The following is a 13,629-nucleotide window of genomic DNA, read 5'->3' on the forward strand; positions in this document are numbered from 1 at the left end:
TGGGTTAGCTAGATATATAGCTTCCTTACTATAATAATGAACTGAATAGTATTGTTAACAGTCTTTGTTTCATATAGCTAACAAAGAAGTAAACTAAAACAATCAGAGATAAAGATATAATTAAGCACCAGAAGATGATTCTTACAGAAATGAGTGGTAGATCTTTACAAAAACCAGCAAACATTTGCCAAAGAGATTCCACATGATTTCTACCATAGCTTTTAATCATTGCCATCTTTATATAATCACCTGAAAGGAAGAATTGAAGAATAGTTAGTTAATTAAAAAGATATATAGCAGTGAAGGCCCCACCATTACACATCATTCATCTTACATTGTAGATATGAAAAGTATTATAGAAGCATAGTTCAAATGCAAGTTTACTGTGTAACCATTCAGATACATATTATTAAAAGAATTAGAGGCATTTAACAGTTGAGAGTTAACTTAAACAGTAACCTACAAACAAGGGGGCTCATGGCATAAGGAAAGATCCCATAATATTCTTCAGGCAAATCCTCCAAAAGTGATGGTAGGAAGTTCAATGGTGACCTCTCATAAGCAGTTGCTGAAATGCTACAATAGCAATTACCATCAGACATGCATACAAAGTGGAATAGAATAATAACACATCCATGAAACTGCCATTACCCAATACATAAATATAGGAAAAACATGTAAAATGGTTGACCTGGATTTGCTAGTATAAGTATCAAGTCAACTGTAGGATTGCGAGCAGCGACGCAAAGTGCTAAGGCTCCGCCAAAAGATTCTCCAAGCAAATAAATTGGCTTATTTGGGGATAAAGTGCGCTCAATCATCACAATTTCTTCCACAATATGAATCAAACCTTCATGAAAACAAGGCGTTTAGAAAAATACATACTGTCACAACTTGCTAAAGAGATATTCAAAGATATAACTTGTAAGTATCTGAATTTTTACCAAATACTATGGTTTGATCTCATACATATAACTCTCCAAGAAAATAAAAGTTATCCTAAAAGCTTGCAGGTTATAGAGAAACTTTGGTGTAACCAGTCTTATAAAGCTATGAGATCAACTAAATAGTATGGAAATTTAAGCAATATAAGAAATAGTTCAGCATAGGGATGGCAATAGTTCATCTAATGCGAAACTTTTTTTCCATACCCCAACCCGGCCCAATACCCGTCGGATGTCGGGTATACCCGTCCCAAATGCTTCGGGTTTCGGGTATACCCGTCAGACTCGGGTATTTTTGCCATCCCTACTTCAGCATATATGCTAGAGAAGATGATAACCTTCCAATGATGTTCGATCCCAAACTGGAATATGCAAGCATTGAACATTGTAAACCCTGTCATTCAAGATGAAAAATATCATTGTAATATCAAACCATTTAAAGAACATGAAGATAGTCTACCAAAGCACAGTCTTCTTAGATGCTTGTTAACAAAATGAAATTTCATGCGTAAAAATTGATATGGTATAATAACTTGTTCTTTACTCATCAACATATAAAATGATAAAACGTTTTGTAGATCAAGACAACTCACTTCCCAAGAGTTTTCTCATGTATAACAAGGCCGGCTCCGGTCCCATCTATCCCTAAACAAAGTATCACACCAATAAGGACATACCAAACGAAATTTAAGGAACCCTAAATAGATAAACCACACATTATTGTTAATTGAGCAAAGACAAAGATCCATACAAACTTTTAAATTTGTGGAAATTTAGTAGCAACCAAACACAAAATAAACACTAATTACCAGGTAAATACAAAAGAACTGGAGAATTTTTAATAGGTTTGCCACATGCCATGGGGCAGAACCACCTAGGAGGCCCCCCATCACTCTTAATCAAATTCATGGCTATTTCAATGCCATCATCAGTGGTTTGAGTCCCAAAACCGTCATCCCAAAGTACTTCCAGTTCTTCAGGAGCGTCTTGCTTACTCTTTTTTCCTCCAACATCACATTCAGCTACATAGGCATCCTTCTTGTTAACAGAAGAAACACCACTGATCACAACTGATTCCCGTGATTCGTTATTACCTACACTCCTAACAAGAACACGCGAACGCAGCCTATGTTTTTCATTTAGATTGCAAAGGAATGATAATGGAATACCGGAATGCGTTAGAGTCAAGGTCATTAGGATTGTAAGAATATTAGGGAAAGAAATATGCTGTCATGCTAAATGCGAAATTGTCTATTTAACAACCTCACTAGCAAGATATTAAACCAAAAGGGAAAGGTCGAACTTGCGTAACCAACTCAGCTTGGAAACAAAATGAAATGCAGATTTCATGCATCATTCCATATGAATGACATAGAGATATATCACAAAGGTAGGTGAGAAAACGATTACTCATAAGAATTTGAAACTGGAAATGTGATGCTCACAGACTCGAAACGCCGCTTAAGAAATTGTATATAAACAAACAAGAGCATCAAGAATTAAATTGTACTCTTAATTTACTTATTTAACTATACTTTTTAATTTTTCAAATATTCATAAGCTTAAAGGATTGGATATTAAACTATATTTTTTAAGGAACAGATTTCAACAAATATTCAAAAATATACATCAAAAACACCCAACCAACTTTTATATTTCGTATATACCAAATATAATGAACGTATTCTCTCCGATATTTGACTTGACGGATCAATATTTTTGTTTTATGGAATTAAAAAATTAACCAAAGGTATTTCTGTTTTTTTTTTCAAAACTCCGAAGGTTATATTTGTCATCCATCCTATTTTTTGTGAGATATGGTAAAAGCTAAATCTTAGAACAAAAATGCAATGTTTTCTGATACGAATTGAAAGGATGAAACTGACTGGAAATAAACTTGGGTTCCTAACATTACTGAACCTACAATACATGGAATGAAAATGCAAACTAAACTACCCGGCTTATAATGCTCATGCACGCTTTGCTAGCTTGCAACAAAGCAGTGGTTGTTGACCCATTCAATCCAGGAGTCTAGTGGTATCCGTCTTGCTCTTGGTGGGTCAGGGACTCAGGTCTTGCCCACGGGCTGGGTAACGTAATTGACATTCATGAGAAATACAAGCAGAAAATTGGAACAGGTGTTGTTCCCCTCAAATTAAATAAAATAATTAAAAAAGTAAAAAAAAAAAAAACAGTTCTGTTTTGATTCCTTACTCGTTCAAATCATTAATCTTGAGTTTGCTAATCTGGCCTGTATTTTTTTCCTTTTGTTTCTATCATAGTATATGTTGATTTCCTTTCTATGCATACATTAATTCGTAATTAAGAGTTCTTTTAGATCCCAAAATTGTTTTTTAACGACAATCTAATTTAATCCAATCCTAATTCTACACCATTGTCCACTATTGTAACACCCCGTGTTTTCGAATGTGAAAGTCAAAGTCAAAGTCAAAGTCCAAGTCAACTTTGACTTCTTTGACTGTTAATGTTTCTTTTTGCTTTTTGTGTTATGTGGAGTAAGTGTTGTCTAAATAAAATGATCGAATGATTACTCAATGCGACCGATTTACGACTGTGAATAGTAGGAAGTAACAATGCGATATTTAATCAATCAATAATCAAGCTAATCGACTCATCAATCGAACTCAAGACTCGAACTACGCGAAACTGGTGCGGTAATACTTACGTGTGTGTGTGCCTTATGTGTTACTTGTGCATGTTTACTTTATGTTTTGTGTGGTATTCAATCGAATCAATCGAAACTCGAATCGAAACTCGAAATTCAATCGAACCCAATCAAAACCGATGTCGAATGGTGAATTACAGATGATTGTATGTTAGATATAGTAGTTGGGACTGAAAGTAATTTGACTAGGAACTCTATCGTATTCGTACCATCGTCCATCGAAATCGAAATATCGAAAATCGTCGCGAAACACTCGAAAAGGGCTGCTGATCGAACAGGAAACACCCTGATCGAACAGGCCAGCCGATCGAACATGCTGTTCGATCGAGCAAGCCACTCGACCAGAGATCCTGGCCGATCGGTTGACACTTTCCTCTTTTGGAGCCTATAAATAGGGTTGTCATTGTCATCTTTACCACTTTTGGAAAGCTCTGACCGAACCAGCCCTTGTTCTTCACCTTTTCTCAGATTTCTCTCAACTCCGGTAAGTTTTCACTCTAATTCTTGTACGTTTTTTATCATTACACGATTCTACACCTTTCTATCTTTCAAAACTTGATTTCTAACCGTGAAATCACCAAGATCTAAGTGTTCTTGGATGATGTCATCATGGTGTTCTTGAAAAACATCATGTTTTGGCCTCATTCAACCGTGAATAGCTTAGATCTGACCGATTTCCGCATAAACAAACTAAGAATTGTAAGAATCTTAACATTTTCATGGTAAAAAGGATTGAAAGAAGGATTTCCAACTTTCTTTCAACTCTTTTACACTCAACACCTTAAAACCGATAGAAACGGAGCTTGAACCAACCAACTAATCATTCTAACAGTCAAGAGGTTCAAGATTCGGATTCTATCTACGAGTTTCACCGATTTCGGGTTAAACGCTAAACTACTGATCCGAACAAGTTCACCGGCCGGACTTGGGTGATTCCAGTCTAAACCGGTGAAGCAAGTGAGGACCCACGTTCTATGGTTCAACTCGTTGTCAAAATACCTCAAAATCATATCAAAACAATCAAAACAGCCAAGTGGTAGACGAAAGGCCGACCAGGTCAGAATTGCTGGCCGAACGGCTAGGCTGTTCGAACGAACAGCCCAGCCGATCGGACATACCAGTCGATAGACCGGGCCAGCCGATCGGCTAGCACATGGTCCCACACTTTTCAAACATCATGAAGTATGCTATTGACGAAGTATGCTACTCGATTGGTAAACATTACTCTTCGGATCATGAGATACTATGCTTCAGCACTTAATCGATTCTACTACTCGATCGAGCGACATCCAACTGAGGAACCACTATCGAAGTGTATAATCGATCGGTTAAGCCGGCCGATCGAACAGGCCGTTCGATCGATCGACCTGAAAGGTAAGAACACTTCAGTGTTCTCAAATACTACAACTACAACGAAAACTTCAAAAGTTCAAACCATCATACACAAACACATCAGAGGAAGAAACAATCCACTCGAATGGTCCAGCCGATCGAGCCTACCGGCCGATCGAACAAGACTGTTCAAACGGACTTTCAAACCGGACGAACAGCCCGTTCGATCGAACCTGCTGTTCGATCGACCAGGCTATTTGATCCATTTACACTTTTTTGCATTTCCGCGTTACTCATCGTTATGCTATCGAACTATCCAGTCTAACCCTACTCTCAGCGCTCCCTTCAATCCATAATCAACCACTGTGAGTATACTCGAATCTCTTTTTGCTTTAGCACTTTTGGGTGTTACATACGTTACTTATCAAATCACAATCGAACGCACTATTCAAACTATTTAAACGCTAACCGATTGCATGTATTACGTGACTAAATGAATGCTTGTTGTTATGTTTACACGTGAAATGTTGTCTACCTGCCTTAGCAATGTAGTACTATAGTTTGGACTCAGCACACGTTCTCACGGGGGTTGTTAAGGACAATTACTTGCATGGATTACGGTGGTAATCATATATTGCGAACTGTCTCGGACAGTCAACCCGCAGTCATTGGTATCGATAGATCCATGTCGATAATTAACATGCATCATTTCCCTCTGTATACGTGCTGGTTATGCGTAAACTATTCGAACTCTATATGCTATTATCAAACTTGTATGCTCACCTTTACACTGTGTATTGACTTTATTTTAACGTATGTGACAGGTATTTAGGATGCTTACTTGCTCCTCCTACTGTGAAATAGAGGCTAGGAAAGAGTCTAGAAACCAAGACAATTTATATTTATGTACTTAAATCTGAGTTGTCAGAACATGTTTTGTTTGAAGGATATCTATGTCTATAATAACTAACTTTATCTTATGGGTCACGGTATGGGACGTGATATTTAAACTATTCGGTAATAATAGTTGTTATGGAATTTCTTTGAACAATATGTTTCGCTCAGTGCCATGCCCCGATGATTCCGCCATCGGTTGGGGTGTGACAGATTGGTATCAGAGCCATAACTATAGGGAATTAGGCTAGACACGACCTAGTCCGGGTCGCTGTCTTAGAGACCTAGACTATAGCTAGGAACCATCAGACCAAGTTTATGTGCTTTATTCTGCAATTCTTCGTTATCACTGCACCCGAATTTCCAGTTTAAGGTCAAGCGATTCAGTCAGGATTAGGTGTGAAAACTGCAAACTCCCGACTAAATTGCCTGACTTATGATGATTTTATCCATTTATTCATGCTTATCCTGATATTTTCACTAACATACGAGGAGAATTATCCAAAATCAGGAGTGAAATCCCCATTTTGATGAAAAATTTTTGTTAGATTTTCTTAAAAACGAGGAATTGTTAAGCCAGGGGTGAAACCCTAACCTTGACAATTTGTTCCGAACTTTATTGCATCTCACCAAAGCTTCGACGGACTCCAACGACCTGAACTCACAAGTATGACCTAGGGAATGCGTGTAGAATGCCCAAGAATCGAGGCAGAAACACGACCTCTAGAGTCGAAAGTGACGACAAGTCCACTGTGAATAGTCGAACTGCTTTAGGTAGTCGATGTCTAGTAGCCGCAGACAATCTATCTCTCGATTTTATTCGATTCTGAGAACCGCTATCGCGTACTCTGATGACTCGTTGATTTTATATGTTTATGTGTGCTTTATCCGTTTACATCTCTGGGAAGTTATTCGATTTTTGCCACCATTTCGAACAACACACACGACTCGCATTGCCGTTTTGTCTCAATTCGATCTCCAGTTGCTGCAATCTAGACGATATTATACTATGCTATGCTATACGACTAAGATAGGCTATATTATACTATGCTACCCGATATGCTCTATGTGATCGCTACACGAACGACACTCGACCTTGGAAGGATAGGTTTCTGTTTTCTAACTGCTTCTACGCTTAAATGTGTATGTGTTTATGTCCTTCTGTGCTTCTGTGCTTCTGTACTTCTGTGGTTATGTGGATTTTGTGCCTTGGGTGTCTATGTGCTTATATGTGGTTGTGCCTTGCTCGTGTTCCTGAGCTTTAGTAGTCTAGACGTGTGAGGTGAGATTCGATTTCGCTGTGTTGAGTCCTGTGACGATGTCTGTTGCAGATCATGTCGTCGTCTGGATCCCGACACCACCTGACTCGTCATGAGAAGAGAGATAAGCGTCTCGCCGCCATCATCGCCAAAAGTGTAGCAAAGGCTGTGAGCAACGTTTTTGAAAACTCCAGCAAGTCGTCTGAAGAATCGCGAACAGACGCTCCCAAAGATGCAAACAAGGCTGCTTTCAGTTTCAAGCAATTCAAAGCATGCGGACCCAAAGAGTTCACCGGAGAAGATGGCCCTACTGCCATGTTCCATTGGTTCGACTCAGTCGAAGTCACTCTGCGCCAAAGCGGATGTCCTAAAAATCTCCGCACTCTCAATGCTACAGGCGTCGTCCAGTCCCGTGCTCTAGACTGGTGGACGGCCGAACGGAACAAACGCGGAAATGATGCAGCTTACGAGCTAACATGGGAGGAGTTGAAGGCAATTATGATCGACGAATTCTGCCCTCCTCATGAACGCCAAAAGCTGGAGGACGAGTTTTGTACCATCAAGCAGAAGGATGGAGACAACGCTGCTCTCACTGCTCGCTTCAAGCAGCTTAGCATCATATGTCCCGATCAGGTCAAGACCCCAGATCAAACCATCAAGAAGTACATTCGAGCTCTGCCCGATTGTGTAGCCGACTTTGTTCACGCCGCCAAGCCAGCAACGATTGAAGAGACTTACCTACTCGCTGCTGAGGTCAATGACAAGCGAGTGAAGTCTGGCTTTTGGGATAAGCAAACCAAGTCTCTGCACCAAGCCACCGCAACAGCATCCACCGACACCGCCACTGCTTAATCCTCCAAGTCATCAAGAAGAAAGAAGAAGCACAACAACAACAGCTCCAGCAACAAGAGCTGCGCTGCCGCAACAACTGCTGCTCCTCTACAAGTTGTACCAGCTCAGCAGCAACAGCACCACCGCTCAGCTCCAGTGATCAATGCACCGCCAGCAAAGCGTGCATACACAGGCCCTCACCCGCTCTGCCCGACATGCTCGTATCATCATCCAGTGGGTCTAGCCTGTCGTTTTTGCGCTCACTGCAACCTTTACGGTCATTTCACTGTGAACTGTCGCTTTGGTCCCCGTCAAGCCCCAGTGCAAGCTACTGTCAACCAAGCTCTGCTCCCTGTCCCTCAAGGCCAACAAGCAGCTCAAGCACCTGCAGTCAATGCTCGAGTCTGCTTTGCATGTGGTGATCCTAACCACTTTGCAAACAGGTGCCCAAACAGGGTGGTTAAGCAAGAGCCCCAACAGCAACAACAGCAGCCTCAGCAACAGCAGCAAGCAGCCCATGCTCGAACCTTCAACATCAATGCCCGTCAGGCTCAGGCGGATAACAACGTGGTTAATGGTACGTTCCTTGTTAATGGTATTTATGCATCGTGTTTGTTTGATACTAGAGCCGATAACTGCTTTGTGTCATTTGAATTCGAGAAGCTCCTTAGTCGTAAGCGCTCTTATCTGTCCTCGTCATTCGAAGTTGAAGTCGCTACTGGAAGAATTGTCGCCGTTAACTCTGTTCTCCGTGATTGTACTCTCGACCTCAACAATCACATCTTTCCAATCGACCTTATTCCGATGCAACTCGGAAGTTTTGACGTCATAGTAGGCATGGACTTTCTTCGAGAAAACCATGCTGAAATTGTGTGTTTTGATAAGATGATTTGATTCTCGCTCGCAAACGGTGATCTTCTATGTGTATACGGTGAAACAGCGTCGAAAGGTCTCAAGCTCATGTTATGTGTACAAGCCAGCAAGTATCTCCGCAAGGAATACCGAGCCTTCTTGGCCAACATTGTAGTAGCGGAGCAGGAAAAGAAAAAGAAAGCCGAAGTCAAAGATGTTCCAGTGGTCCACGAGTTTACTCAGGTGTTCCCTGATGAACTTCCTGGACTACCGCCAAGTCGTGATATCGACTTCCGTATTGACCTTGTTCCTGGGGCTAACCGCGTTGCCAAAGCTCCTTATCGACTCGCTCCATCTGAAATGCGGGAACTCTCGAATCAACTCCAGGGATTGCTTGAAAAAGGCTTTATTCGCCCGAGCACCTCTCCTTGGGGCGCGCCAGTCCTTTTCGTCAAAAAGAAGGACGGGTCGTTCCGGATGTGCATCGATTATCGGGAGTTGAATAAGCTAACCATCAAGAACAGATACCCTTTGCCCCGAATCGACGACTTATTTGATCAGCTGCAAGGTGCCCAATGTTTCTCGAAGATCGATCTGCGTTCAGGCTACCATCAATTGTGGATTCAAGGGGTGGATTCAAGGGGAAGACATCCCCAAAACCGCTTTTCGAACCCGATATGGCCATTATGAATTCGTTGTTATGCCTTTTGGTCTAACTAATGCACCCACGGTCATTATGGATCTGATGAATCGTGTGTGTAAGCCTTTCTTAGACCGTTTCGTCATCGTGTTCATTGACGATGTCTTGATCTATTCCAAATCGAAGACCAAACACGCGCAACATCTACGTTTGGTTCTCGAGTTACTTCAGGGGAACCAACTCTATGCCAAGTTCTCCAAGTGTGAATTCTGGTTAGAGGAGGTTCAGTTTCTGGGTCACATCGTGAATAGTCAGGGAATACACGTCGATCTCGCGAAGATTGAAGTCGTCAAAAGTTGGATTACGCCTAAGAACCCGTCTGAAGTTCGTTCTTTTCTCAGACTAGCGGGCTATTATCGACGATTTATTGAAGGATTCTCCAAGATCGTTGTGCCGCTTACCGCTCTTACTCATAAAGACAAGCCTTTTGTGTGGGGAACCGCACAAGAGACTGCCTTTCAAGCCCTCAAGCGGATGCTTTGCAACGCTCCTATTCTCACGCTGCCCGACGGAAACGACGATTTCATTGTCTACTGTGATGCTTCCAACCTTGGTCTTGGTTATGTTCTCATGCAGCGAGACAAGGTTATAGTTTACGCATCTCGACAGCTCAAGATCCACGAGAAGAACTATACAACCCATGACCTCGAGCTAGGCGCAGTTGTCTTTGCATTAAAGATTTGGCGACACTACCTGTATGGTACCAAGTGCACGATCTTCACTGATCACAGGAGTTTACAACATATCTTCAATCAGAGGGAACTTAATATGCGTCAACGCCGATGGGTAGAACTCCTCAACGATTACGACTGTGAGATTCGTTATCACTCAGGCAAGGCGAATGTGGTTGCCGACGCGCTCAGCAGAAAGAGTTATGTGCTCAGTATCCGAAACGTTCAAGCCCAGCATAACCTCGAAACCCTCATCCGTGAAGCTCAACATGCTTGCTTTAACGAGCGTACATTGAAGAAAGAAAGGATCTATCACGATGGAGCTCAGCTTGTAAGCAAATCCGATGGGATTTTCTACTATCTGGACCGAATTCGGATCCCTAAGCGGACCGAATTGCGAAAGATTATCATGAATGAAGCCCACAAATCCCGATATTCTATTCATCCCGGCGCTGATAAGATATACCAGGACCTGCGTTATAAGTACTGGTGGCCGGGCATGAAACGGGACATCGCTCTTTACGTTGGAAGTTGCTTAACTTGCGCAAGAGTCAAGGCTGAACATCAAAGACCTTCTGGCGTACTCGAACAACCGCCGATACCTATATGGAAGTGGGAGAGTATAGCTATGGATTTCATAACGAAACTCTCGGCCATGCCATCAGGTCACGACAGTATTTGAGTTATAGTTGATCGTTTGACCAAATCAGCCCACTTCTTGCCAATACGAGAAGACTACAAGGTGGAACGACTAGCCCAAATCTACACCGACGAGATCATTTGTAATCATGGTACGCCTTACGACATTATCTCAGACCGGGATGCTCGGTTTACCTCGAGACTGTGGGAAACATTTCAAGCAGTGCTTGGCACTTCGCTTAATTTGAGTACCGCATTCCATCCTCAAACCGACGGACAGACTGAGAGAACGATCCGTACTCTTGAAGACATGCTTCGTGCGTGTGTCATAGATTTTGGTGGTAGTTGGAACAAACCCCTGCCATTAGTGAAATTCTCGTACAACAATAGTTACCATGCCAGCATCCAAATGGCACCATTCGAGGCTTTGTATGGAAGGAGATGTCGATCGCCTATTGTGTGGCACGAGATCGGTCACTCGCAACTAACCGGTCCCGAGATTCTACAAGAAACGACTGATAAAATCCACCAAATTCGAGACAACTTGGTGAAAGCTCAGAATAGACAGAAAAGTTATGCCGATAAAAGACGCAAGCCCCTTGAATTTGACGTTGGCGACTACGTGCTCCTAAAGGTATCCCCTTGGAAGGGTGTAGTCAGATTCGGCAAGAAAGGGAAACTAGCGCCTCGATATGTGGGACCTTTTAAGATTCTGGAAAGGATCGGAAAATTCGCCTACAGACTCGAACTACCGGAGGAACGCAGTAACGTCCACCCGACTTTCCATGTGTCTAACCTCCGAAAATGCCTAGCTGATCATGATCTAATCGTACCTCTCGACGATCTTCAGGTCAACGAAACCTTACACTTCGTGGAAAAGCCTGTCGAAATCATGGATCGCCAAACCAAGCAACTAACGCGCTCACGCATCCCTATCGTGAAAGTCCGATGGGAAGGCAAACGAGGCGCGGAGTTCACTTGGGAACTCGAAGGCGACATGAAGGCCAAGTACCCGCAACTGTTTGAATAAAGATCTGAAGCGTCAAATTGTTAAACGTCTCACGGATGTGCAGCTTCGAGCCTAATTTTAGGACGAAATTCCCTAAACAAGGGGAGGCTGTAACACCCCGTGTTTTCGAATGTCAAAGTCAAAGTCAAAGTCCAAGTCAACTTTGACTTCTTTGACTGTTAATGTTTCTTTTTGCTTTTTGTGTTATGTGGAGTAAGTGTTGTCTAAATAAAATGATCGAATGATTACTCAATGCGACCGATTTACGACTGTGAATAGTAGGAAGTAACAATGCGATAAAGTTAATCAATCAATAATCAAGCTAATCGACTCATCAATCGAACTCAAGACTCGAACTACGCGAAACTGGTGCGGTAATACTTACGTGTGTGTGTGCCTTATGTGTTACTTGTGCATGTTTACTTTATGTTTTGTGTGGTATTCAATCGAATCAATCGAAACTCAAAATTCAATCGAACCCAATCAAAACCGATGTCGAATGGTGAATTGCAGATGATTGTATGTTAGATATAGTAGTTGGGACTGAAAGTAATTTGACTAGGAACTCTATCGTATTCGTACCATCGTCTATCGTAATCGAAATATCGAAAATCGTTGCGAAACACTCGAAAAGGGCTGCTGGTCGAACAAGAAACACCCTGATCGAACAGGCCAGCCGATCGAACATGCTGTTCGATCGATCAGGCCACTCGACCAGATATCCTGGCCGATCGGTTGACACTTTCCTCTTTTGGAGCCTATAAATAGGGTTGTCATTGTCATCTTTACCACTTTTGGAAAGCTCTGACCGAACCAGCCCTTGTTCTTCACCTTTTCTCATATTTCTCTCAACTCCGGTAAGTTTTCACTCTAATTCTTGTACGTTTTTTATCATTACACGATTCTACACCTTTCTATCTTTCAAAACTTGATTTCTAACCGTGAAATCACCAAGATCTAAGTGTTCTTGGATGATGTCATCATGGTGTTCTTGAAGAACATCATGTTTTGGCCTCATTCAACCGTGAATAGCTTAGATCTGACCGATTTCTACATAAACAAACTAAGAATTGTAAGAATCTTAACATTTTCATGGTAAAAAGGATTGAAAGAAGGATTTCCAACTTTCTTTCAACTCTTTTACACTCAACACCTTAAAACCGATAGAAACGGAGCTTGAACCAACCAACTAATCATTCTAACAGTCAAGAGGTTCAAGATTCGGATTCTATATATGAGGTTCATCGATTTCGGGTTAAACGCTAAACTACTGATCCGAACAAGTTCACCGGCCGGACTTGGGTGATTCCAGTCTAAACCGGTGAAGCAAGTGAGGACCCACGTTCTATGGTTCAACTCGTTGTCAAAATACCTCAAAATCATATCAAAACAATCAAAATAGCCAAGTGGTAGACGAAAGGCCGACCAGGTCAGAATTGCTGGCCGAACGGCTAGGCTGTTTGAACGAACAGCCCAGCCGATCGGACATACCAGTCGATCGACCGGGCCAGCCGATCGGCTAGCACATGGTCCCACACTTTTCAAACATCATGAAGTATGCTATTGACGAAGTGATGTTCGATCGAATATGCTACTCGATTGGTAAACATTACTCTTCGGATCATGAGATACTATGCTTCAGCACTTAATCGATTCTACAACTCGTTCGTAGTATGGGGTGCCACCCGATCGAGCCTGCTACTCGATCGAGCGACATCCAACTGAGGAACCATTATCGAAGTGTATAACCGATCGGTTAAGCCGGCCGATCGAACAGGCCGTTCGATCGATCGACCTGAAAGGTAAGAACAC

At 42.0% G+C, this 13,629-nt stretch overlaps 1 protein-coding gene across 5 annotated transcripts in view; it reads right to left on the reverse strand.

Annotated features, from left to right (window-relative positions):
• LOC110899428 (acyltransferase-like protein At1g54570, chloroplastic) overlaps positions 1–2,245 on the reverse strand; it is a 44,661-nt gene extending 42,416 nt beyond the window's left edge. For 2 of the 5 annotated variants that reach the window (XR_004877831.1, XR_004877832.1), the window contains exons 1-6: positions 1,754–2,238; positions 1,538–1,589; positions 1,283–1,338; positions 692–850; positions 464–568; positions 146–249 (exon numbers count right to left, since the gene is read on the reverse strand). Coding sequence is in view for 3 of the 5 variants with exons in the window: in XM_022146317.2 (XP_022002009.1) it covers positions 146–249; positions 464–568; positions 692–850; positions 1,283–1,338; positions 1,538–1,589; positions 1,754–2,138 (861 nt within the window). In the remaining 2 variants the exon portion in view is untranslated. Of the gene's footprint in view, positions 1–145; positions 250–463; positions 569–691; positions 851–1,282; positions 1,339–1,537; positions 1,590–1,753 lie in introns of all 5 variants that reach the window. The other 3 variants (XM_022146317.2, XM_022146316.2, XM_035982536.1) reach the window with 3 other exon arrangements.
• Positions 2,246–13,629: the final 11,384 nt, after the last annotated feature.

This window comes from Helianthus annuus, chromosome 13 (genome assembly GCF_002127325.2).
Source record: "Helianthus annuus cultivar XRQ/B chromosome 13, HanXRQr2.0-SUNRISE, whole genome shotgun sequence".
Lineage (NCBI taxonomy): Eukaryota > Viridiplantae > Streptophyta > Magnoliopsida > Asterales > Asteraceae > Helianthus > Helianthus annuus.